At 36.3% G+C, this 27,149-nt stretch overlaps 1 protein-coding gene across 3 annotated transcripts; it reads right to left on the bottom strand.

The window, feature by feature from the left end:
• LOC150081247 (uncharacterized) lies at positions 1 to 26,885 on the bottom strand. 3 transcript variants are annotated; one of them, XM_090379528.1, is made up of 45 exons: positions 26,764 to 26,885; positions 25,445 to 25,576; positions 24,315 to 24,445; positions 24,014 to 24,140; positions 23,800 to 23,928; positions 22,400 to 22,495; positions 21,927 to 22,063; positions 21,619 to 21,823; positions 21,407 to 21,518; positions 20,995 to 21,149; positions 20,625 to 20,747; positions 20,156 to 20,328; positions 19,882 to 20,032; positions 19,517 to 19,651; positions 19,242 to 19,402; positions 19,009 to 19,101; positions 18,743 to 18,914; positions 18,553 to 18,654; positions 18,269 to 18,454; positions 18,017 to 18,188; positions 17,705 to 17,865; positions 16,618 to 16,734; positions 16,125 to 16,226; positions 15,905 to 16,003; positions 15,620 to 15,800; positions 15,283 to 15,416; positions 14,444 to 14,518; positions 14,107 to 14,316; positions 13,907 to 14,031; positions 13,614 to 13,752; positions 13,306 to 13,491; positions 12,695 to 12,810; positions 12,270 to 12,447; positions 11,980 to 12,146; positions 11,765 to 11,887; positions 7,011 to 7,101; positions 5,578 to 5,664; positions 5,159 to 5,344; positions 3,011 to 3,100; positions 2,766 to 2,925; positions 2,519 to 2,688; positions 1,223 to 1,390; positions 940 to 1,062; positions 477 to 624; positions 1 to 284 (listed from the first exon to the last, which is right to left on the bottom strand). In XM_090379528.1, exons 2-45 carry the CDS (start codon positions 25,562 to 25,564, stop codon positions 133 to 135), a joined length of 6,168 nt encoding a protein of 2,055 aa, XP_090235654.1. In that variant the 5' UTR covers positions 25,565 to 25,576; positions 26,764 to 26,885; the 3' UTR covers positions 1 to 132. The 3 variants fall into 3 exon arrangements, with proteins under 3 accessions (XP_090235654.1, XP_090235655.1, XP_090235656.1); XM_090379529.1 differs by lacking the exon at positions 26,764 to 26,885 and adding an exon at positions 25,917 to 26,034; XM_090379530.1 differs by lacking the exon at positions 26,764 to 26,885 and adding an exon at positions 25,917 to 26,034 and having other exon boundaries at positions 25,445 to 25,573.
• Between the last annotated feature and the right edge of the window lie 264 nt (positions 26,886 to 27,149).

Raw genomic sequence — 27,149 nt, 5'->3', positions numbered from 1 at the left:
TTTCGTGTGTTATTTTTATTGTAAAATCAGAAAATATAACACTACAAGCGCATGATGTGAACTTTGTACATTGATCTTTGAACGTAGCATTGACATATTTTACAATTTCTGGAATAATTAATCATTATATTTTCAGCTGCCCTTGGCTAGTTCGTGGGTGTATGGGATAACTCCTCCGGGTCCTGCTAAAGACGAATAGGACATAAGATCAGAATCGATTTCCCGTGCAGCTAATCGACCTTCAGCAATCGCATGTACTACGAGAGACTGTCCCCTTCTGCAATCTGAAAAATAAAGCGGTTAATATTAATATGCAAATTAAGAATCAGTGACTTACATTAAAAATTCAGATATCATCCAGTTTTTATTATTCTGAACTCCATAGCAACTTAGAAAAGAACCACCAGTATATCTAATTCTATTAATGAAGGTCATTGGTATAAACTGATGCCATCAGTGAAAACTGAAGAACTCACCTCCAGCTGCATAAACCCGAGGGACTGAGGTTCTGTATTTACCAGGATCAGTGTAAACGTTGCAGCGTGGATCTTGTTCTACATCAAGTTCCTCCAGTAGATATCGCTCAGGTCCTAAGAAGCCCATGGCCAGTAACACTAAGTCAGCCTAGAAATCAAGCATAGAATGTCACTAAATGAATATGCAAATATCCTTTGATATGAAATGAGTACTTTTTTTTTGTAAGTAATATAAATATTATAAAACAGCCACAAAGTTCCTTGATATTGTACTACTTTGCGTGGCAGATTGACCTTTTTGATGATGCCATGTTCCATTATGGACTGAATTTTCCAGTTCTGAATTCACTCCTGATGTTCAGCAACATTAGATATGAATAGCTTAGGAATAACGCATGAAACAAGTCTCAGAGGCGAAAGGAAAAAAATCAGAAAAAAATTAATCTAAACCTAAAATTTTTACCTTAAAGTCGCGCGTGGTATCAGGAATTTCATTCATGTTCCACCGTCCTGTTGGATCTCTGAACCATTTAATTCTTGATGTTCGGATTCCAGATACATGACCCTGTCCATCATCCAAGAATTCCTAAAAGAAAATTGTTCAGAACCATTGAAAAAATATCAGTTATTTAAACCTGGTTCGAGGTTAGTAACCAAAACCAAATGTGAACATACTGCGGGTAAGAAACTGGACACTTGTAAGCAGAGAAAATTTTAATCATTAACTAAGATGCTTAATTAAATACCTTGCTCAGTATGGAAAACTGTCGAGGATCTTTGGCAAACTTAAGCCGTACTTCTTCGTGCCCATATTCGACCCTAAATGTCCTTGGCCATTGTGGCCATGGGTTGGCAGGTGACCGAGACTCACTTGGTTCTGGTAGAAGTTCAAATGTTACAATTTTTCGTGCTCCCTGTAATAACACGTAAAAAAGAAGAGACAATAAAATTATTGAATACATATTTATACTTTGAATGCTAACCAAGTATCTTCTGGCTTGCCAACCCTTAAACAGGGGCAACTCTTGACTGGTAAGTCAGAAGATACTTGGTTAGCACAGAAGAGGATGGAAGCATCCCCCTCCATGCTTCTGTTCTAAAAATTTGTTTTCGGGAGTTATAGGCAGAATTTATTTTGCACTGGAAAGGGTTTGGTCTCTAACGGAGTAATCAAATGCGAAGGTGCATTAATACACGCGTTTGGTTTTCTTCAAGAGAACGTGACTGCTAAACACAGTGCTGTTCTTGTGTTCTCTCTATTTGATGATGATTTTAATTGAGATCTAACTTTATTGCCCATAATATATAAGTCTACACAAATGAAATGGAATACAATTGAAATTAGAAGCGCATGGGGAAGAATTTGGAGTTGTTACAAGATCTTGTTCTAACTCAAAGCGGCTTGAACGCGGGACAGACTCTCTGATTGCTGTAAATTAAGATAAACAGTACTGTGGTTGGATTAAGAGCAGCAGTGTCAAAAGTTGGCAGGCTGGTGTTCCCCACTGGGCATTGTGGAGAAGGCAGGAATTGAAGTCCAGGAGCGCCTACAGAGAAAGGCGATTTGGGCCAGTGAAGCGTTTTCTCCACGGACAGAGGCGACTCTCTATGCCCCTGTTTAAGTGTTGGTAAGCCAGAAGATACTTGGTTAGTATGGAGGAAGATAGTTAAAAGGATGCTTATTTTTTCTTCAAACAAGTAAGGCCATGAGGTTCTGTATGCAGTGGCTGTAGATTGCACGTATTTTGTTGTTGGTTTACCCTCTTTACTTGATAAAAACACCCAAATTGGGCTTGGGGGGAAGGCAAGGATCAACCAATAAAAATACCTTCCGTCATAATGGGACTCGTACCACAAGTCCTTTTCCGCAAGATATGGAAGGTAGTTATTCTAACCACTATGCTAACCAAAAAAGCGTTACTATGGAAACCAGATATAAATTAGGATACGTTATTGTTTTTTATTGATTGTCTGAATAAGACAATCGTAGTACACAATTTCAAGAAAACAAAACAAATGAATTTGATTCTAATGACACTTACTTGTCTTAAGGCAGTGCTGATGCAATCAACTCCTGTGTCTCCTCCCCCAATAACAATGACATCTTTGTTCCTCGCATCCAAAGCCGAAATATCGACGTCATTACCCAATTGCTTCTTTTGGCAGGATTCCAGATAACTCATAGCGAAATAAACTCCTTTCAGATGTCTTCCTGCGAAAGAGAAAATATTTTCAAGTTTAAACTTCTCAACGATAATGTAAAGAGTTTTAAATGGTAAGTACTAGTACCTGGTATAGGCAAGTCCCTTGGCCAAGTAGACCCAACAGCCAACAGAACAGCATCATTATCATTACGTAGGTCGCGTACACATATATCCTTTCCAATATCCACATTGGTCCGAAATATTACGCCTTCTGCTTCCATCAGCCGGATTCGTCTATTTAGTACCTGAAATAGAAATGCATCATTTAGGGAAGATCCAATAGAATATGACGGGATTCAGATCGTGTGGATATAAAATATGGAAACTTACTTCTGGACTTAATTTCATACTGGGTATACCATACTGAAGCAATCCTCCAATTCTGTCGTTTCTCTCATACACAGTCACCAAATGACCAGCCTAAAATGAATAAAAAAAAAAAAGCCGAAAGTTAATTATATTGAGTTCGAAAAGATAATATACTTCTAATTTTCAAATCATAATCATAAGATCACGTTTAAGTGAAACTGACTGCCAGTCTTTATTCTAAATAGAGAGTATGATCATTCCTAGCAAGTAAACATGTCAACAAACTAATGCTGTTTACAAAGTTGATAATAATGTCTTTGGTGATAAATCTCACTCCATCTACAAGTTGTCTCCCTGAATAACTCATGTCGATTTAGGTCCGAAGTTCTGGCTGATACAAAATATCCTCACTTTGAAGAAATTCATCGATCAGCTGAGCCCTGAATCAAAGAACATTATTATCCATGAATTCGAGACATGGCATCTTCGAAAAGCATCTCATCCAGTACATTTACAAGAAGTCAACTATCCGGTCTTCTCTAATCTGTGCAGCCAGACAGCCTTCGAGTCTTTTGAACATCTAATATTGCATCGTGCAGTGCAGAAGGAGAATATGGGATCGGACATGTACACACCAAGGATTACGGCCGAAGCCCCTCTCCCAGTTAAGCCTCTGTGATTGGATTCGTCTTGTACCACAGTAGATTAGAACTGAATGGTAGTTGGGCATAATTACAATTTTATATTTTATTTTCAATAAATCCGAATCCTATATTCGGATTTATCACACACTATAATATAAAAATATGTTAATAGAACATGGTTGTAAGTTAGTTTTCTGACACCAGTGTATACTAGGGATGATTCAAAAGTTTGGAGACTGAACTGTTTGGGCAGTGATGAAACTAATCGGCTGTTCGGATGGATGTTCTTTGAAGTAGTCTCCTTGATATTGTATACAAGGTCTCAATGCTTTCTGAAACTCTGGAAAGCATTCCTGATAGCAATTTCTAAGAGTTCCTGTGTCGCATTCTTAATAACTTGCTCATTCATTGCAAATATGTTACCTTTGACGTGAAGGGGAAAGGCTTTAAGCAAAAGAAAAAAAAAAAAAAAAAAAAAAAAACGAGAACTAAATCCGGTGAGTACTGCGGATGGCCGAACACATGGACCACAGTGGTAGAGTGTTTCGTAAGAAATTCTTGAATGGGAGTGCCTTTTTGACTTTGTTTTCTCCGAACAGCTTCATTCAATCGCCTTAGAACTGGTTTGTGGTATTCCTGGTTCACTGATCGTCTATGCAGGCCAATTTCATAATGAAACAATGTCTGGTGAGTCAAAAAAATATGATAAGCATGATCGTCACATATTTGAGCGAGATTACGTTGTTTTTTTTTGGAACTTGGAGAAGGCGGGGTCTTCCAGTGAGAGGGTTCGGCCTTTGTTTCCGAGTCGTGGCCATATGGCCGCGATTCGTCCCCAGTAATCATTGACGAAACAAATCGTGGGTCAGCAGAAGTATTTAGACGAAGGTGGTTATATACTATAACTCACCACTCTCTGTGATCATTAATGAACACGTAAGACAAATTGGCTGAAACGTATCGCATTTCCAAATCTTGATTTAAAAATTGATTGACATGTTCCAGAAGAACTATCATTTTCACCAACTACTTCCCGATTCTAATGACACTTACTTGTCCTTTCCAATATCTACATTGGTCCGAAATTTTATACGTTTTGCTTGCATCAGCCGGATTGGTCTGTTTAATACCTGAAATAGGTAAGCACCATTTACGTAAAATCCAGTAGAAAAAACGTCGATTACTACCGATCAGATCACGAATTCAAATGACTGAATCATTGGTTTCTGAAGTTGGATAATCAGAGCTAGAATCATCTTTGACGGATAAGCGGCCCCTTTAAACTTTATGAATCTCTGAAAAATGCAATGAAATACATAAAACCCCTTCTGTTGAACGCAATATAATCCAGAGTGACTGCAGTATACGGCTATTTCATGTTTTACATCTATAGGAGTCTCCAGACATATTGCAAAAGGTCGCATCTCGCCAGAACACTGCAATTTCAAGATAAAAAGTCAGCCTCCGAATTATCTAATCAAACCTCCTATTAGAAAATGGAAACAAATTCAAGTTACATATTTACCTTATTTAGTTGAGCAGCAGCAGCCAATCCAGCTGGTCCACTGCCAACAATAGCAATCAGTTTTCCTGTTCGACTCTTCGGTGGCTGTGGTGTCATCCATCCCATCTCAAATGCATGGTCAATGATGGCGCACTCAATGTTCTTAATCGTTACAGGAGGTTCGTTAATTCCTAGAACACAGGCTGCCTGCACAAAGAAATCATTCGGTCATTGAACCTTAAGAGGTTGAAGTTTACATTTATATAGAATAATCATTGCATACAGATGAATTGATACAATCGGAATTGACTTACCAATTACCACAGATTCCAGAGCAGCACAAAATTAAAATGTTCAAAACAGCCTTAGTATAAGAAATATTTAAATTTTTATCTTTAAAAAATAAAAAAATTATTAGTAATTTACAGTTTGGGACTTACCTCACACGGAGCGGGACATACTCTTCCAGTGAATTCTGGAAAATTATTGGTTTGTAGCAGTTGACCCAAAGCCTCCCTCCAATTATCCTACAGAAGCAAATGTAATCAAATAATAATGAATTATTTTTTAGTTTTTCAGAGCACTACAACTAAAACATTTAAATATCCAATATACCAGAGATCGGAAACCTTTTTCCTTGTGAGTGCCATTTCTGTTCATCACAATAATAAAAATCTAGACGGGTGCCACTTTTAAGGGTGTGTGAACATAGAAATAAGCAATTCAAATAAGCATTGGTGCAATGCAACCAAGTGGCATGGATGTCTAGGGTTGCGATGGCTGTGCTAGATCAGTGAGTATTTTATCCACTAAGATACTGTCAAGTCAATAGACAGTATTTATGGCCATTTCAAGACTCAATCATCGATGCAACAAGCGAATGCTATTCTTCTCCAATCCATGAAAAGATTCAGTAATGCTATATTAATTTCGTAACAACCCGATTGTATTAAAAGGTCGTATTGCGCATATTTATTTTTTTCATTCCTGAGAGCTGGTGCCTGGATGCGATCATCTCCATGCTTCCATCTTAGTATGGCCCTTTTTCAGAAGACTCTGTAATAAGATATCGAATTTTATTTCTAATTTACTAACCTGGGCAGTGAGAGTTGTTAGAAAATATGAAATTTCCTTAATTCATTTACTGAAAGAAGAAAGTATCGGTTCATTGTGAGGGGTAACGTCCAGTAATTTTGTAGCATCTGTTTTTTTATATTATCCTTCGCATTAATTCAATTTTAACCTTGTTTTAAATAGATATCGAAAAATCGAAATCAGCTTTTACATCAACAAACTTCAATATCCAATATTCTGAGCGAATAAGGCAAAACGTTCGTGGCGATAGCTGAAAACCATAAAATTAAAGTTTACGAAAACAGCTGATTGAACATAGCTGGATGTAAAAATTTGTTAATGTATATATTTTAACTAGGGCTGTTGAAAAGCAAGGAAACAAATTTTTTAAACGTTGTTAATCATGAAACGGCATAAATGAAGGCGTTAGTATACTCCTTTTTTGACGCAGTCATCCGTCTCATTCAGAAAGTTGTTGACCCCTCCATGAGTGAAGTCATTCCTCTGTCTTAAAATTCGAAGGATGTTTTTTTATTCAACCAAGCTTCCAATGAACTGTTCGATGTCACAGTCAGAAAGGGTCGGTTCACTACTAGATGTTTTATTGTCTAATGTTGAAAAAGATAGGGACTCTGGTGGACAGGAAACCACTCCCTCCAGTATTGTTGTTACCACTGAAAGGAAGCCCTATGTGAAATGATTGCATCAAAAAACTGTTTCTTGGACATGACTGTTGAGCCGATGAATTTATTTTTTACTTTTATAGGCAAGACAAAATAATATTCTGCACACCACCTACCTGAAAAACTAAATCGTTCCATTTAGGGATAATGTTTCCTAGGGGACAGCCATGGGAAGACTGGCAGAATGGAACTCCACAATCCATGCACCTACGAGAAGAAGAAAAAAAATTTAACACAATGGTTCAGTTTATCTGTTCAATGAACACCGTTTGGAATATCAAACGTCACATAAAAAAAAAAAAAAAGCTTGGCGTAGCAAATTTCTAAGTTAAATTGAATAACCACGGATATATATAAATATAGATTTTAGGTATCATTTATGTCTTCATTATTATTTATTAATAATATCATTTTCAGTTATTTTTATATTAATTTTGTTCATTTAATAATTATAATTTAATAATGTTATAATACTTAATAATAATTAATATTTTGTTCTTCAATCTTCGCCTGGATATCGATCCAATGTAGTCTTATTTCTAAGTTAAACTGAATAACCACGGATATATATAAATACAGATTTTAGGTATCATTTATTTATTTATTGATAATATACTATAACATAATATAATATTCATTTATTTTTGTATATTTGAATTGTTGACAAAAGATAAAAATGATGCGCCCCCAAGCGGCATAATATTGTTATCAATTATTGTCCACTCACTGATTGTCAAATTGTAGTGTTAGTAATTATTCGATATATTGGTATAATTTTTAAAAATTATAATTTATTTTACCATAAGTACGCATTATTTATTATTATTTATAAAAGTTTATAAATTCATGGGGGTAAAATAAATATGTCGAAATAAAAATGTCGTCTGCCTAATATGTAATCTGATTTCTAAATTAAATTAATGTACCCACGGATATATATATATATATACATACACACACACACACATTTTAGTATTCATTTATTTATTATTATTTACTAATAATATAATATAATATTCATATATTTGAATTGTTGACTAAAAGATAAAAAATGATGCGCCCCTAGCGGAATAATTTTTTATCAATTGGGATAACTTGCTGATGGCGAAAATTGTAGTGTTAACAATTATTCGATATACGCGTATAATTTGTAAAAATTATAATTTATTTTACCGTAAGTACGCATTATTTATTGTTATTTATTATTTTTAAAAGTTTATAAATTCATGGAGGTAATTTGTGGTCTTCTGTTGAAGTATGTAAACGAATGATGTTGATCTGAGTCAAAACAAGCATATTTTTTTTAAATTTACTAATCGTTTCCTAATATCACATAAAATTATGAACAAAATTAAAAACAAGAAAACTCGGTTTCTTTTCTATTTTATTTCATATATTTATTTATTTTATATTACCCTTAATGTAATACCCTTATATTTCCCTTATTTTATATTACCTTTATATTACCCAGCCTATGATAACGTTATGAAGAAAAATATATTTAAATAAATAAATTTTAATATTATTTAAATAATTATAGGGCCATTTAAGTAATTAATTTTATTTTGTTCTCACTGGATTTCTTTAAAGTTATGACGAGTTAGAAATCTGAATTAGATATTTCAGTAATGTCTCAGGAACGGTCCCATTTTATAAAGGGGGTATGAACAGTATTCTGGGGAATAATTAAACCTTAATCATTTAGCAGTAAAAAAAAATCTGCATTATTTTGATCAATGTAAACTTTAGTAAATTAAGTAATTAAAGTAATATATATTTATTCATTTATTATAAGTATTATTTTGAAACATAAGAGTAGTAACTGAAATTAGAAAAAAATAAGACATGGATATAAAAATGGTAATTAAAATTATTAATATTTCTGATGCCACGATCAAAGTCATGTTACCATGGTTACCATTTGCATTTTATTGTACAAAAATCAAAGGTTATAATTTAAGTTTATTTACAAAAAAAAATCCGATATTTTTATAATATAATATTCTATATATATATAATAGACACGCTGTGCAAAAAATATGAACCTTTGCGTGCTTTGAGAACAAAGACTGCAATAATCTGAAGCCAGAATGAGGAAAATGCGTGATCCATCAGACTTTGAAAAAGGTCTCATCGTGGGTGCACGTTTAGCATGAGTCACAATTCAAGAAATGAAAGATAACTGGTTTCTCGAAGGCATCCATCTCAAAGGTTTTTAATGACTGGAAAGCAAGTGAATCTTCCACATCCCAAAGACGTAAATGTGGCAGAAAAACAGTACTTTAAGAGAGAAGACGTCGTATTCTAAGGAGGACTGTACGAAAAAATAGGATATCCAGTGGGCACCAAATAAAATCTGAATTCAACCATGCCAAGAACTGCCCAATTTCTTCAATTCCATGCACAGGAATTGAAGAAATTGGGTATCGGCAGTCGTCTGCCTATTCGGAAGCCAACATGTTTCAGAGGAAAACCTGCTTGCTATGGTGCCAAGAATGTCGTGGTTGAACAATGTAAGAAAGTCATGTGGTCAGACGAATCCGATACACATTTTTTTTTTTTTTTTTTGCACTGATGGTAGGCAGGGAGTGCAGCGAGAATCTCACGAAGCCATGGACCCTGCTTGCCTTCTTAAGACAACCCAAGCATCTGAAGGTGGCATCATGGTATGGGGAATATTTTGTTGGCACGAACTGGGTCTGTTGATACTGGTGGAAGGTCGAATGTCATCCAGGGAGTACCTGAATTTTGTATCAGATCTTCTGCAATGTTACACTTTTACCCTGGAGGTGACGGTCACTTTATAGATGACAATGCAATAGCACATCGTGCAAGAATGGTTCGGAGAACATGACACGGATTTCGTCCATCTTACCTGTCCCCCACATTCATCTGATCTCAATCCTATTGAAATTTGTGGGACATGCTGGAGAGAGCTATTCGGCAACAAAGTCCACTTCCTTCAGATGTGTAGCAGCTGCGCGTTATTTTGCTGGAAGAATGGTTATAATTAGACAAAAAAGCACTAAATTAGAGAATCCATGTCGCGACATTTGCTATTATTCGAAACAGTGGCACCCAATTCGATACTGAATAAAGGTTCTTATTTTTTTGAACAGTATCTATTATAATATAGTTATTATAATATAGTCACAATATTTTAATTTATTTTCTTGGAGGGAATCGAGGAATAGTTGAGTGTGGTATGGTATTGGTGAACATGTACTGTATAAGTGCATGTTCACGGGTCGATTTACATGTGTGGGATGAAAAATCCGGAATAACTCGGGGAACCTTACTGCTTTTGCCTAAGGTCGTCTATATCTCCGTTTGAAGAGGACTTTAGGAATTTCTGCAGTCGGCTGCGGGAATAGAACCAATACTTCTCCAAAGAAGTTATAGATTGCAGTGTAGTTGTGCTGACTAAGGTGCTGGGGAGGACTCAGTAACGAAGATATTTTGAAACCATCATTTTCATTTGGGGTTACTGAAGTCAGTCACTCACACACCCATATATGTATCCATAAATTACAAATTTCCGGGAGAAAAAAAAAAGTTATCCTCGCAGGAGACCGACTAACTCGGCCACGGTATGAAAAAAGTCCATAAAATTTCCTCTTGATGAAATTCCAACCCACACTCCTTTTTCTCAAAAGAAGCGAGGACAGTGATTAAAAGCCGCGAATCTCCGCAATCTTGCCAATACTGCGCAGATGGAAACAAGATACAACCATCTAAACAACAAAGTTGGGAAGCTTATTCTGGACAGCCGCTGCATTTCTGATTTTGAAATTCATAAAGGAATTGAATAAGTTTTAAAAGTATAGGAATTAAAGCTATGGATGGAGATTTAGGGGATAGAGTTTAGCTTAACGACTTTTTTTTTTTAATATTAGGAGAACTTTCCCGTAACTTCCACAGGATAAGTCGATAGTTTGAAAAGTTTCACTGGGTGATGTTCGTCTCTCATTGGTTTATGCTGATCGTGAATGACCACTGTTGTCCATTAAATCGTCTTTACTGACAGCCAACGCAAACCAAACTTTACATGACAAACTTGAAGCATTTTTTCTTTAACCCATTGCGCTTCCTAAATGCTTAATTAAAAGCTAACCACTAATTATCTTATTTTAGGTAACCTAACCTTATCTAATAAGGCTAGGTTACCTCAATCAAGTTGGGTATTTAACAGGTCATAATTTCGTGGTGTTCACTTTGCATTGTAGCGATATGCATGCACCATTACATTTCCACCAAGTTCAATTTAGAACCAAATACCAATAAGGTTAGGTTACCTAAAATAAGTTAATTAGTGATTAGCTTTTAACGTAGCAATTAGGAAACGTAAAATTATAACTACGAAGTGGTTTTCATTTAAGGAGAACATTGTTTTATTTTACGTTCATTAAGGAGAATGTTACGTTCTCCCTTCCACGATCATTTTTCTGCATACGCTGGTATGTGAAAATTTCCATCGTTGTGGATAAACTATAACGCATACAAGAGAGAGAGAGAGAGAGAGAGAGAGAGAGAGAGAGAGAGAGAGAGAGAGAATTTAAATTAAGAACCTTTAACTTTTATGGTACCAGCACAGCGAGGGTTTCTTAATTTCCGTCCAGATTAAAGTGCGAGAGCGATCGTGGTTGTTATAGTAACCACTTCTGCAAACACTCCTATCACATCTCGCTTTATGACTAGTTTATTGCCCCCATTACGTTTCGTGTGTCTACTTTTAGTGCTTCAGAAAGAAAAGCACCAGAGATAGCCACCATTTTATAGCCATGTTTGCTACAATAAATGTCTTCCTCTTTTACAGTTTCTTCGAAAGTTAACTTCGTTGTGGTATCGCTAATACAGTCTTTTGTCTTACCTGGCTGTTTGAACTCGCAGCGATTTGCGGAGCCCCCGGTGGTTGTAGATTTCATTCCAGTCTGTGATCCTCTGGCTTATTGATCGGTAATGAGACTTTTCTCTTTTGTACTTCATGAATCCCCTGGAAGAAAACAGAGAATGGAACATATTTAGATCACAACGTTATGATCATTCGACACATAACATGATCTTGTTTTTAAAGACAAATCTTACCTTGTCTTGTCCAATATTTGATGCTTCTCAGGATTTTTTTGGACAATCTCTTCAATGTCTTGGATATCATTTGCTTTGGTTATGTTGGACTTCTCTATCGTAACTGTAACTTCTTTTGTTTCTTTCATTGTTTGCTTAAGAGCCCTTTGATATTCTTTTGGAAATACCTGGAAAAAAGAAATTAAGACACTGATATCCATTCCAAGGAATTCTTATTAAATTGGAGTCGCTGAGAAACCATCAGACAACTTTTTTCTTGTTTTGTTGTTTGAAACCGAAAAAGAGCTTACCTTGATAAATATTGAAGACGATTCTGGCCACTTACTCAACATTTCCTGAGCTACAGCGGACCCCGTTTTTTCATGGAATTCCCTCATTAAGTTCTCCACAAATAGCAAATCTTCTGGATGTATCATTGGTAGTAAGTCAACCGTAGCAGGATTACATTTTGAGTGAAAAGTCCCATCTCTGGAAGTCGAAATGAGTTGAGTTATTCTGATCAACAGGAAATGGGAGTCACAGTCCAAATACAGGATGTTTTCTTTGCTATGTAACTCAATAAAGTGAGAACATTTCCAAGGGATATCAACAAACGAAGTGCTAATTCTCACGAATGTTTGTTTTACTACTGACATACTCTTTAGAGATTTCGTAAATTGATGGGTTGGCCAAAGAAAACGCCCTGTTTTAACATACCAAGAAAAAAGCAACCTACCTGTCCATCACATAAGCGATTCCACCGGACATTCCAGCAGCAAAATTACGACCAGTGAGTCCCAGAATCACAACGCGACCCCCAGTCATGTATTCACAGCCATGGTCGCCAACTCCCTAAAGAAGAGAAAGTTTCAATCACTATAGTAAAAACCAATTTGTATTTTTTCAATTACTTTTTAAATTTTAACCAAAATATCTTTAATATTTTAATTATTAAATATTTAATTTACATTAAATATTTAAAAAAAAATTACCAAAATTCTCATACTTTGTTTCTACAAACAATAAACACACTGAGCTCTTTCTACACCTGTAAAGGTCGCCATTTTAATTTTCACTGTTGCAGCGCCTCCACCGACAATCGCTGTAACTAAATCATGCCTGGCGGTTAACTTGAAGTATTCAGGTACAGTTACCCCATAGATAAGTTTATTAATGAGTTTATTAGCAAGGCCTAAAAAAAGCCAGCCTAACATGGCTGAGTGGTCAAACCTAAAGTTTATGCGTTTGAGTTGACTAAATATGGTAATGTTTTTGTATTCTCCCGCTTGTAAACTCGTCCACCCTATGTAGTCTTATAAGAGTATAAATCGAAAATCTGTCTCTTACTTCTGTTATCGCAATTGCTCCTGAGTTCCTTACGCAGAATCTTTCCGCTGCTATACCTCTGAAGAAGGCTTTTCCAGATGTGGCCCCATACAAGCATACATTTCCTACTATGACATTCAGTTCTGACCGGAAATCTTTGGGCATGTCACGAGGCGGGCAGACAATCACTTCACCTCCAGAAAGACCCTGTAACAAAAAGCAGGACAATATGTTAATACGTAAATTGTCCTGTGGCCTTCCCTCTAACTGGGGTAAAAGATGTAATGATGATGGTCTTTGCAAACATTGGTACCATTTTGATTGATTACCTTTCCAACATAGTCATTGGCATCTCCCTGTAGTTCCACTGTTATCCCCTTAACCAGAAAAGCACAGAAACTCTGTCCAGCAGACCCCTCCAGTTTGATCTTAATAGTACCAGGTTCCAACCCGTTATCACCATACTTCCTGAAAGAAAATCAAAAATCGTTCAATCGATGGAGACACCATACCGTATTGAATGGTAGATGTCCCAACAATATATGTTGGGACATCTACAGAATGGTACATTTTTTAGGTTTTTCAGCGGTTTAAGTCAAGCAAAATATTTAACAACACTTACAAAGCAATGTGGTAGCTTAGAGTGGATCCAAATGCTCTATCCAGATTGGATATTGTCATATTCATTGTGATATCTCCTTTTCCACTTTTTAAGACCTCGTCAGCTTCCTTCAAAAGGATATTGTCCTGTTAAGAAATAAATAGCATTTAGTTGAGGTATTTGGAAGATTATGGTACCAACAAGAGATTTATTTTACTTACAAGTCTTTTTTCGAGTTCGAAATCAGGAGAAACACTTCCTCCTAAGATGTTTGCACTCGGCCTCAATCTCGTAGCGTTCACTAACATGTTTGAGAAATCAAGAAGATCTGCTTTTATGTTGCTTCCTTCTTTGTAGACCCGAAGTAAGTCGGTTCTTCCTATCAGATCCTGAAACTTCCCGATTCTCATCATAGCCATGTGGATTCGAACCTAGGAGAGAGAGAAAAAGAGAGAGAGAGAGAGAGAGAGAGACAAATATAAAAGTTTAAATGGATTTTATTTCTTCCTCGAATATTGGCAAATAATTAGCTCTCTTTACATAAAAACCTATACGTACTTCTTCAGCCAATAAAAATAAGTAGTTCACCACATACTCTGGCTTGCCTTCGAATTTCTTCCTGAGTTCTGGATCCTAAGTACGAAAATAAAGCTTTGAATTATTGTGATACATGTACGATAGATAAATAAATAAAGCTGCATTAATAATAAGCTGATTTTAATTACTATAATCAATAATTATTATAAAAAGGGCTGTTCATTAAGTAGTGGGACAATAGCTAGATTGCTGATTATTGTCTGTTGCCAATTTTCTTAGGAATATGAAGTCGACGCGTGAGTCTACTGACGTCATAATATACCTTCACATAGTGGCATGTGCACTAATTTCGGAGATGCAGGACTCAAAAGTAAACTTGCCTTGCTGCTGGTTGAATATTCTAAGTCAAGGTACAGGTTGTTAATGGTAAATGAAGTGGTAAGAAGTCTAAATAGTTCTCTGAGGAATGGATACTTAAGCTAAGGGGAAAGTAGCAGAAACTATTCTTGAAATTTAAGTCGGGACATTCATTCCTCTGCTCCTGTCAGGTGAGTAGAGAAATTAATGTCCTGGTGCTAATTTAATTAATGTTGTCTCCAACAATGCGGTTCGCTGATACTTAGGAGCCATGTCTATTTGTAACAGTGATGAGATTCTTAGGGGCCTTATGTACCTAAGTAGCAGAAACTATTCTTGAAATTTAAGTCGGGACATTCATTCCTCTGCTCCTGTCAGGTGAGTAGAGAAATTAATGTCCTGGTGCTAATTTAATTAATGTTGTCTCCAACAATGCGGTTCGCTGATACTTAGGAGCCATGTCTATTTGTAACAGTGATGAGATTCTTAGGGGCCTTATGTACCTGAGTAGCAATTCCAACCGGACAGGTATTTAAGTGACATTTTCTCATCATGGTGCAACCAAGAACGATCAGGGGAGCTGTAGAGAAACCAAATTCATCAGCACCAAGTAGAGCTGCCACTGTAACATCGAAACCTGATGGAAAAAAAAAAAAAAAAAAAAAAAAAATATATATATATATATATAATTAAATGAAAAGGCTGTTCACTAAGTAGTGGACCACTAATTAAATTTATTTTAATGTGTATTTTAAATTAATAAATGAAGGAGTCTCTAAGGTTCACTAAATTAAGGTTTAAAAGATGGGGGGGGGGGAAGATGATCTTTATGTAACTAACCGGTTCTGATCTGCCCGTCTGCTTGAAGTACCACTCTAGATCTCAGGTCATTTTGTACAAGGGTTTGATGGGTTTCAGCAATTCCTAATTCCCATGGAAGTCCTGCACCTTTGATTCCAGTCCAGCTACTTGCTCCAGTACCTCCATCATGTCCAGAGATGGTGATGTGTTCTGCTTTCCCCTGAAAGAAATCAGTTTAATAATGTTAGCAACTGTCTTCATCACTAGATGGCGCTTCGCCATGCAATCATCCACTGACGAGAATTAATTTCTTAATCGACTTACCTTGGCCACTCCAGACGCCACGATTCCAACACCCACTTCGGATACCAGCTTCACAGATATACGGGCATTAGGGTTGGCACATTTCAAGTCATATATTAACTGCAAAAAATAAATGGAAGAGCATTAATAAGCATGGTTCAGATTCTTAAATAAATTTTTAATTCAATTGCAAATATAACCGATCTGTTTGTTTACTTAAAGACTTTGAAACCTCACTAACCTCGGCCAGGTCTTCTATAGAGTAGATATCATGATGGGGAGGTGGACTGATCAAGCCAACGCCAGGTATAGAATGCCTCGTTTTTGCGATGTCTTTGGTCACCTACAAATCATAGATCGTAGTATGCAGTCAACATTTTTGTAATGTACTTTACTTCTTGCCTACTGGTTCTAACAACAGTTGAAAGATAAATGCGTATTTCATGTTTCTGCTGCGATTTATATATTTAGTAAACTGATAACAAACAAAAAAGCATGTATGAAGAAAGAAAGAAAGCAAGCATGTATGAAGAAAAAATAATAATTGCCGAATTTTTATTTCTCTGCTTTTAATAAAATTGGGATTGTCTCGACAAATCCTAAAAGAATCAAATATAAAATTCCATGAAAATTCTTCCACTGGAGAAGAGTTCTTACATGCGGACGGACAGACACCATACGTATATAATAATCTTACCCAAAAAAGTTGTTGTGTACAGAATAAAAATGCATACCTTATATCCTGGTAATTCACCTCCTTCTCCTGGTTTTGCACCTTGGGCCATCTTTATTTGAAGTTCATCAGCGTTGGCCAGATAGCTAATTGTAACACCGAAGCGACCAGACGCCACCTAGAAATATATTTTCCCCAGTCAATTCTCAGATGCATTTAGTTCAGTTTTTTAAAATTATTTGAGATTTTAAGATGCTTATTAAGTTTTTTTTCTTTTTTTTCACCTACATGTGGAAATGTGTCACTTGGCCTGATGAATTTCGTTTCCAACTCAATCATGGTGATGGGCGTATCCCCATTTGGTAAAAGCAACGTGAGGTCATGGCATCTGGATGCACTGTTGCTATTCGACATGCTGGAGGCGATGTTGCTTTGGTTTGGGGATTTTTTGTGGCATGCCCTGGGTCTTCTGATCGCCAATGGCTAAACGAGGACGCCTACCTTTCTGTTGTCGCTAACCATGTACACTCCATCATGATGACAGTGTATCAAGACAACGCACCATGCCACAAGGCCCAGCAAGTTGATTTTACTTACTAGATTCAGGAACATGACAATGAACTCTTCCCCCAATTAGTCGACCTCAACCCAGTTGAGCATGTTTGGGGCTTACTTGAAAAAGGCATTCGAATCTGTAACCATCCATCTGACAATGTGCGGTAGTACTACCACAGGACATTCTGCAACACCTTCTGGACTCCATGCGAAGACATACGGGTGAAATACAGCCCTAATGTGGTCAACGCAATAGTATAGTAGTACACGATGATTTTACTTTAGTTCGAATTCATGTGACTGCTAAATACAGTAATGTTCGTATATATATGAAAATACAGTAATATTCCCAGAGTATAAAGAGAAAATTTGCCTTTAGCCAGCGGGTGGTTAATTACTGGAACAAACTTCCAGTAATTAAGGGAAAGTCCTGTCTAACAAATTTGATAGGATATTATGATGTGGTTACAAAGGAACTGAGGCAAAAAATAATTTTGATATCATATATTTGGATTTCAGGAAAGCTTTTGACACTGTTGCGCATGAATGGTATTTTCAAATGTTCATGTAATATATAAGAGAAAGCACAATACCTGTTTAATAGCTGACCGTGTGTTGTTGTTTGGATCCTGATTGAGCCATCTGTCGTCATCTTCTCCACCTTCACCAGTATTCGACTTTCCTCCTACTTGGTTCATAGCAATCGCCAGAGATTTGTGGGTTTCGATAGATATGCTTCCAAAACTCATGGCACCTGGAGAAAAATTGAATAAAATTAAATCATATTAGAAATTAATTTTTTTGAATCATTACACCAATCCATGTACACTAACCTATCATTACACCAACCATTGTCTTGATTACTATTGAATAATAAATTAAGTAATTCTTAAAAAGGTCCTTACCGGTGACAAACCTCTTGACAATCTCTTTAGCTTCTTCCACTTCTGACAGATCAAGCGGATTATCCGAATAGATCAACTCTAGCTGTCCTCTCAAAGTACAGGCCCTTACACTCTCCATGGAACTTTCAACAAATCGATTGTATGCCTCCTGGCTGTTGAGTTTTGCAGCCTCCTAAGAAAAGAAATCCAGTATTTTGTTAAATTCCCACAGATGAAAATTATTCCATCTAGAACCTCAAACTGAAATATTACCTGCAAATTGGCAACACTAAGAGGATCATTGATGTGCTTTTCTCCACCACATCTCCAGTGGTACAATCCTGGATTTCTTAGAACGAGATTATCGCACTCTCGATCACTATATGCAAGGTGATAACGTTCCAAAGCCTCTTCGGCTAGTACCCGGAATGTGGCACCACCAAGTCGGGAAGGAGTGTTCTGAAATAGATGAATTCTATTGCTATGCCAACCAGTTATTAATCCATTAAGAAGAATTGATATTGTTTATATAACCATTATTTCTTCTAGTTTCTTACCTTAAAGGATTTGTCAATGACTTCTTGATTCAGTCCCACTGCTTCAAATATCTGGGCCCCTTTATAGCTATGAAGGGTAGAAATTCCCATTTTTGCCATAACCTGAAAAAAAGAAAAAAATGTAAATGTGTGTCCACTAAAGATTCTCTTCAATCTCCTACAAGTTTTAAATAATTTTTAATAAAATTACCTTGGATATTCCAGTACCCATGGCTTCTACGTAATTTTCAAAAATCTGTTCATCAGTGAGGGGTGGAATGAGAAGGCCTTCTGCTCTAAGATTCTGTACTATTTCAAATATCAAATAAGGACAGATGGCGTCAGCACCGTATCCCAAGAGGAGGCACATGTGGTGGACCTCTCTGTGAAAATGAAAAATTAATTGGAAGTTACCACAAGATTGAACCAATGTAGAAGATACATAAAAGGTCCTCTATAAAAACTTATTCAACTTACCTAGCCTCACCTGTCTCCACAATGAGTCCAACTTTCATCCTCTGACGTTCATTGAGCAAATAGTAATGGACAGCTCCAAGGGCTAGCAAAGCACTAAATGAAAATCCAAATAAATAACCGATTCATAATTAAATTTCATCTATTTTGAAATTCAAACAGCCATATTTTACCACTGGATATTCTTATTATGAAATTAAACTTGGGATTGGTCTATCTTCTGGAATAAATCTTACCTGACAGGGACAACTTCATATCCAGCTTTCCTATCCGATAAAACCACAAGAGTATAGCCGGCTTTGGCTGCCTCGCATGCTTGGGCACAAATTCGATCAAGAGCCATAACTAACCCTTTGGGGCCAGCACTAATTGGGTATACCATATCGATCACCTTCGTCTGGAACAGAAACAAAGTTTGCCACTGAGCTAGCTTGTTCTGCAGTTCACTAATGAGGCATCAAAAAGAAAGAGAAAATCTCGCAGCAGATGGGGTCACAATAAATGCATTTACCTTCCATCCTTTGTATGTTGTGTACTTTATGACCTCAATGTCAGATAGAGAAAGAATTGGCTGTTGTAACCACAGGCGTCTACACTGGCGAGGACTGGGTTCAAGGATATTTGCTTCCGGACCAATAGGACAAGCCTGAAATGGATTGAGTTTTCTGTTACAAAAATAACATGATTTGATTGTAATTATCATTAAACTTAGATAATACTTGGGTGGTGTGCCTAATAATTTACTCCATTAGTGTATACAGCAGAGAGTGGTATGCATACAGCAGGTCAGCTATAATCGCATGTTTTGATTTTAAAAATAAATAAATGGAAGGACTAATTTAAAATATTTCAGCACCTTGAGAAGTAATCGCTTACCAAGGACATGACAATCTTTTCTCTGAAAGGATCGATTGGTGGATTGGTGACTTGGGCAAAGAGCTGCTTGAAGTAATCATAAATTAAAGGTTGGTAGAGAGATAAACATGCCAGGGGAGCATCATTGCCCATGGACCCTAACGCCTCCTTTCTGTAAGAAAAAAAAATATTACAGTTCCATTAGATGATCTTCGTAATCCTACCATGGACACAATTTACTGAAGTAATTAATCTTCATTAATCTATCGTTTGAAAAGAATGGATGGATGCTTACTTTGTATTGGCCATGGGCAGCACCAACAAATTTATAATCTCTGTCGTGTATCCAAACAAGCCAAGTCTACGATCTTCCATCGTGGGTTGGATAGGCTTGGGTTCCTCAGGAGATGAATTGTTGTTAATGGCATTGAGTTGAATATGATTATCGTAGAGATGTTCCAAGGTTATCTAGAATTTTAAAATAAAATAAAAAATAAATATTTTAAAATAATTTAATATTCTTTTAATAATTTAGTACTTTATATTTTAATTTAATTTTTTTAAATTTAATAATTTTTAAAAATGAATTTTAAAGTAAATATTTCTAAATATCTTTATAGATATTTAGAAATATTTACTTTAAAATTATTAAAATAGTTTATTTTAGTACATTTTATCTAGAAGTAAAAATATTCATTTACTGTACATCTAGAAAACTCTTTTGGTCCTTGCAAATTCAATTATTTTTTAGAATATGAATTTACCATTTCTTTTAGCCACTGAGCCAGAGGGCGCTGTAGAGCAATTTGAACTTTCACTTCTTCATCTCTGGCAAACATTTTTTCTTTAGTATCCACTAATAACATTCTCCCCGGCCGAAGACGGCCCTAAAAAGTGTAAGTGAGAATAAAAACAAACACGAATTAATTTTGATAATTGAAACTTTTGGAGGTTAAAAAAAAAAAGTGGGGGGCGTTAGTTATTTCAGCATTAAAAAAAATTCACATTAACAATCAATGAAGATATATTTTTCAGTATTTTGTATATTTCAGTTATGATATCACATGTAGAGCTCTACATTGAAGAAGGTTATGCAATACCACCCGACACGTCATGCCATTGAATATTCTTTACCTTTAATAAGACTCTTTCCTTTTCTATATCCAACACTCCAACTTCACTAGCCATAATCATATAATTGTCCCTGGTTAGGTAGAACCTAGAAGGTCTTAGACCATTTCTATCCAATATGGCGCCGATATATCTTCCATCGGTAAATGTCAGAAGAGCTAGAGGTACAGAAAGACAAAAAGATGTACTTGCTTATCAATGCATGACTTATTAATAGATTAAAATTAATCTTATATTATTTATTTTATATGAAATTAATACATTTAATTAACAAGATGTTGCAATTGCTGGGAATATCCAGAGCTGATGCATTCGCGTCTCCTGTGAATGTTTCTGGTAATCACAACGCTTCCAGCATCTCTGAAACGTAATTGAATTACATTAAAATTGAAAATTAAAGCTATAAAAAGTATACCTGGACCATCCCATGGTTCCATCGCACAGCCACTCCATTGGTAGAAAAGTTTCTTCTCTCGATGCATGAGTTTATCATTATGCCACGCTTCCGGGACCATTGTCATAACAGCCTGTACGAAAATTTTAAATTTAATTCGAAAAAAGTCAATGGGTTACTTATAGTTGAATCTAGTAATTTGGAATTTACAATACTTAAGCATTCTTGCTTACCTCCGGTAGGGAGCGCTGACCAGCCATGACGAGGAACTCCAGAACGTTGTCCAAACTTCCAGAGTCCGACATGTTTGGTTCTACCACAGGGTACAGTTTCTTAAGGTCCTCTCCAAATAGGGAACTCCGCATTACCCCTTCACGTGCCCTCATAAGATTCACATTTCCACGTAGGGTGTTGATTTCTCCATTGTGGGCCAAGGTCCTAACAACGCAAGTACAATTTGGGATCCATCTTCTTTATATTTTAAAGTTTTTTTGATGTTTTAGGGTATTCAATTTAAATTAAATTGAAATTTATATCTTACCTAAGGGGATGGGCACGTTCCCATGTAGGAAACGTATTAGTTGAAAATCTCGCATGGACCAGGGCAAGATAGGTTTCGTATTCTGGATCTTGAAGGTCTTTGAAATACGACCACACTTGAGTTGAGGTTAGTTGACCCTAGAATGAAAAATCATCAGGTGAATCAAAAAGAAGTGAACTCTTTCGGATGCTCCTGAAACATTAACCCATGCATGTGTGGCTCATATCAATGGCCTGCAGGGTCTACAAGATATATTCAAAGATTGTGCATCCATCTATGTCCAATTTTCATTTCCTTCTATTTCTATTCGTTTATAAACAAATAGGCTTTCGTTTGAAACATTTATCGAAATGCCATTTCCCAATAAACTGCGAAGCATGTCTTTTGTCGTAGGCGGTAAAAAAAGAATGATTTTACCACATTTTTAAGAATTAAGTTTTTCAATGATTTTTGTTCTTAAATACAACACTCACCTTGTACACGATGGTTTCTGAAGACAGGCTACAGATGTAGTATCTCACTCCATACCTGGGGATCTGGTGGGTGGAGTATTTTCTCAAAACAAACACCTAATAATAAGGAAAAAGAACTTTAGAAGAAATCAAAATACAAACATTTAAAATCAAAACTCTCTCTGATCTGGACGTCGTTGTGTATCCCCCAATTACATTAAACAAGAATGAAAATTTTTACGCTCCACAGCCGAGTGGTCAAACGTGAGTGTATAGTATTACCCACGTTTGAGTTCTCCGTGGTTCGGACTCATGTGACTGCTAAATACGATGTCCTTGCATTATCCCAATTAAATTTTTTTTTCGATAAATGGTGTATTTTTAACGCTGATTTCGAATGTGCAACCTATTTTTTCCTCCTAATACCCACACTACATAAGATATTTCATATTTTAGTTTTCATTTACTTAGAATTTGGTCTATCTGTTCATATTAACTGGACTGCTGTTTGAAAAGTTCTGGAGTCAGAATTTTATAAATCCTGACTCATTTAGATTGTAGTATGCAGACAACATTTTTGTAATGTATTTTACTTATTTCTTCGTTGATTTTAATAACAATTGAAGATAACATATTTCAAGTTTCTGCTGATTAGTTAATTGGCCAAGTGCGAAGGTACAGAAGTACACGCACTTTTATTGACCATAGTTCAAGTCCTCGTGACTAAATACGGTAATATTCTTGTATTCTTACTATTTTATGAACTTCTCTGACAGGTGGTAGTCCCGGAGTATAAACCAACACTTTATTTTTTAACATAATTAGTAAATGGCAAGGAATCATGATTTATATATTTAGTAAACTGATAACAAAACACGATTCCATCAAAAAGCAGCCAATTCGTATGCACCAACCAAGAATAATGATCATTCGCTCTTACAGTTACACCTTATCTATGCATTATGGTATTGGCTAATTTTTCCATAACGGGTTGCCAATTAATCCCAAGGCTTTCATCGCCGATTACAGAAATATTGAATTTCGATTCGACTCCTCAAAAGCCTACCTCTGTTGTTTGTGCGCTTTCCCACATTTCTCATTCATTCCTCTAACTAGCACATGGCAACAAACAAATATATAATTTCATCAAAATCCATCGACACAGAAAATCGAGTTATTACATGCGGACGGACGGACAGACAGACAAATAAATAATCATCATTTCCGGATTTCTAACCGTCAGATTTTAATGAAATTTGGAAGTGCTAAGCAAACCTCTTTAAATGGTCGAAATATAAAATTTCACGAAAATTCCTCCCCTGGAAGTCGAGTTGTTACATGTGGACGGACGGACGAATGATGAAGACAAAGCGCATTATGTAAACTTGTTACTTATACTAAACGTTTTACTTATATCTCACCTGCCTACGAAATCCCTCTTTGTCCAAGTCTTGTCCAACAACGAACACCTGACTCATAAAGGGCTCAGTCGATTTGGCAACAGGACCAAGGGTACTATCATCTATCTTAAGATCTCTCCAGCAATACACCTGCATACACCAACCAGGATCAGAATTTTTAAGTAAACATAACAAAAAGTATGAGAGAGAGAGAGAGAGAGAGGTGCAGACCTACTTTTAGATTTAGTGTTTGGGCTAATTTCTGGAAGATCTGCTTTACAATGTGGGCGGTGTCCTTCTCCACAAACACAATACCAGTTGCATACTCTCCAGGGGGAGGCAGGTCCAGTTGCAGTTCTTCTCTATTAAAACAATGAAAGAATAAAAGATAGCCGATGCGCAGTACTTAAGTAGTAAATCAGTGTTGAATTTGCAGGGGGGGGGGGACTTTGAGGAATATCTCAGAACTAATATCCTCTTGGATTCAACACAGAGTTCAATTATGTTTTTATGAGAAAGAATTATGCATATCTTACCTTAATCTTTTCCTGTAGAAGGAATGTGGTATTGCTGTCAAGAGCCCCGCACCATCCCCCGTATTGTTATCACAAGCACAAGCCCCTCGATGCTCCATCCGTTTGGAAATGGTCTCTGCATCCCGTATCAGCTGGGAAAAATTAAATAAAAAACCTTATTGTGCTATGGATATACACGCTAGGTGTGATCAGAAAGTTCGGCGACTGACTTTGTAGACTTCAGTGGTTTTAAAGATGGCTGCTTGTCTGTCAAAGATGATCCTCGCTGTGGCTGCCTTTCAACTTCAAAAAAACTATAAATCAATCGCAGGCATTCGAATCCTCGCCGAACGTCAGTGCTTTCTGCTCATCCACACTGTTTCTTCAATCATTATTGGTGATAAATGGTTGGTGTGTAGTTTTGACCCGGATATAAAGGCCCAATCCTCCCAAGGCTACTATAAAACAATTCTATAGCAACTTCGCGATGTTGTTGTTGGGATAAAACGGCTGGAAAAGTAGACTTCGGAGAATTGGCTCATGCATCATGACAACACCCCTGCTCATTCGGGACTTTACATTCAAGAATCTCTAAATTATTCAGAACAACATAGGAATTCTCTTAGCAATTCCAAAAGAATCTTATCAGGAATGCTCTTAGGGATGTTCAAAGGATTCCACTTCGAAGATCATCCATCCGAATAGCCAGTAAGCTTTAGTAATTCCCAAATGTCAGTGCAGTCCCCGAACTTTTTGATCACACCTTGTATATGCTATAATAGGCAAAGTAGTGTGCGCTCGCGCGTGTATATATATAGGCCCGACCAAAAGTCATTAGACACCTCTCCAGCTTGGGGGGGGGGATGTAGTTGATGTATTGTTCTGTTGTTAAATCCGATGCCAAAATAACTGAACTGTAATGCCCTGATACTGCACATTAAATAGAGTGCAGAATCGGTGCAAGACATTACGGCCAGTTGTGGGCCAACATACTATTAATTTCTTTGAATTAGTAAGTTTATGTTCATAACTACAGGTATCCCATAACTTGTGGTGGGACGGTGTATATAAATTTCTAATCTGCTTTTCTTTTAGATATAATGCATTGGCAAAATTCAGCTTAATTTACATAATCATTTTCAAATGATTACCTTATGTGAAGGAATTCCATCTATATTAACTATGAATCCCACTCCGCATGCTTCTCGCTCAAACTCTGGATTATAAAGACCCCTGGCAGGGGGTAATCCCGGTCCATGAAAATATGACATAGCTTGAACCTTCTGAAATAAATACTACTTTAAATAAATACCACAAGAGCTTTAATTAATTAATAAAATATGAAATAATATTATAATAAATATTTAATAATTTAATTTGGTAAAACTACAGAATAGGGTGCACAGTCCAGACTATCATTAATTACTTGAATCATTCCCGAATTAGTGTCGTAACCTATTTTTTTTTCTTTATACTGGAGTATGCACCCTGTTCTGAAGTTTAGCCTTTAATTTTAGTAATATTTAATATTTAAATTTGGATTTAAATCCAAAATAACATTTAAATACTGTATGCAGTTCCTACTTGAATTCATCAGAGGAAATAAACAACCCTGATTCTTACAGGTCACTCAGGGTCAATACCCCGGATGTTCGTCCTATTTCGTGTCAGTAGCAACTTGTATCAATGCTCGGCCACTGCGAACAGCTGTTCACGAAAAGGCGAAACTGATAGCGAGAGCGATTTGTCAACAACACCCCGATTACGGCATACTTTCTTCTGCTTCAGACTTTGATATGAACGCTGCTCTGATACCGTTTCCGTCAAATAATTGGAAATTATTTCAATACAAACAAAAAAAAAAAAAAAAAAAAAATTTCCAGGAAATTAACATCAAAAATTGTTACATAATAATGCAAATTCCGCGCACGTGAACTCGATTGTTACGTCACGTGCAACTGCTCCATTTATCGTATGATTCGAAAGAAAATTGTTTAAATTGCATTGTAATCTAAAAGCGATTAATTGTTACGTCACGTGTTGGGTCGCTCGTCGTTTGGTCTGAGCAAATTTTTGAAATGTACAACATAAACGAGATGTTGAATATTACGTAGCGATTGTTACGTCACGTCCAACTGCTCCATTTATCGTCTGATTTAAAGAAAAGTGTTTAAATTACATTATAACGTAAAAGCCAGTTTAATTGTTACGTCACGTGCAATTGTTGGGTCGCTCTTCGTTTGGTCCCAGAAAAAGTTTTGAAATGCACAACATAAACGAGAAATTGAATATTACGTCATGCGTAATTGTTAAAAACATTCTAACTGCTTTTAATTTTTCTAATATGAAAAATATTCAATTTTTTTTTTTTTTTTATCGAAAACGTAGTTATCAGACGTAGCGGGGAACTTTCTCCGTGCTTCCGACAGTTAATGCAAATAATTTAGATTTCACAACGTTCGTATCTTACCTCACAAATCCACTTTATTCCGTAAATTGACCCCAAAATGCGTCGATGTAAAGTTCAGACTGCAAAACACATCGTTTGGTCATAGATTGTGCCCTAACTCAGGGTCAAGTATCAGTGTCGACTGTAATGAGCGATTTCCAACTCAAGGACACGGATGACGACGCCTGGTGAACGCATTTAAAATTTTTTAAGATAAATAATGTCGCGTTCGTGTTACTTTCCTTAAAATACCAAACCGACTATTATGGGTTGTGACGAACGGATTATTTTTCCACAGTTCCTGCATTGCCTAGTGCCTGTACATTTCACGTTATGAAATTTACATGTTCTGATAGCACTTAACAGCATGACGTCATGCGTGCATGCCGTACTACTTTTATTTTTTG

This window comes from Mastigoproctus giganteus, chromosome 8 (assembly GCF_048544385.1).
Source record: "Mastigoproctus giganteus isolate SK-2022 chromosome 8, ASM4854438v1, whole genome shotgun sequence".
Classification (NCBI taxonomy): domain Eukaryota; kingdom Metazoa; phylum Arthropoda; class Arachnida; order Uropygi; family Thelyphonidae; genus Mastigoproctus; species Mastigoproctus giganteus.
The sequence above is the reverse complement of the archived record's forward strand: the minus strand, read 5'-3'. Positions and strand labels throughout refer to the sequence as shown.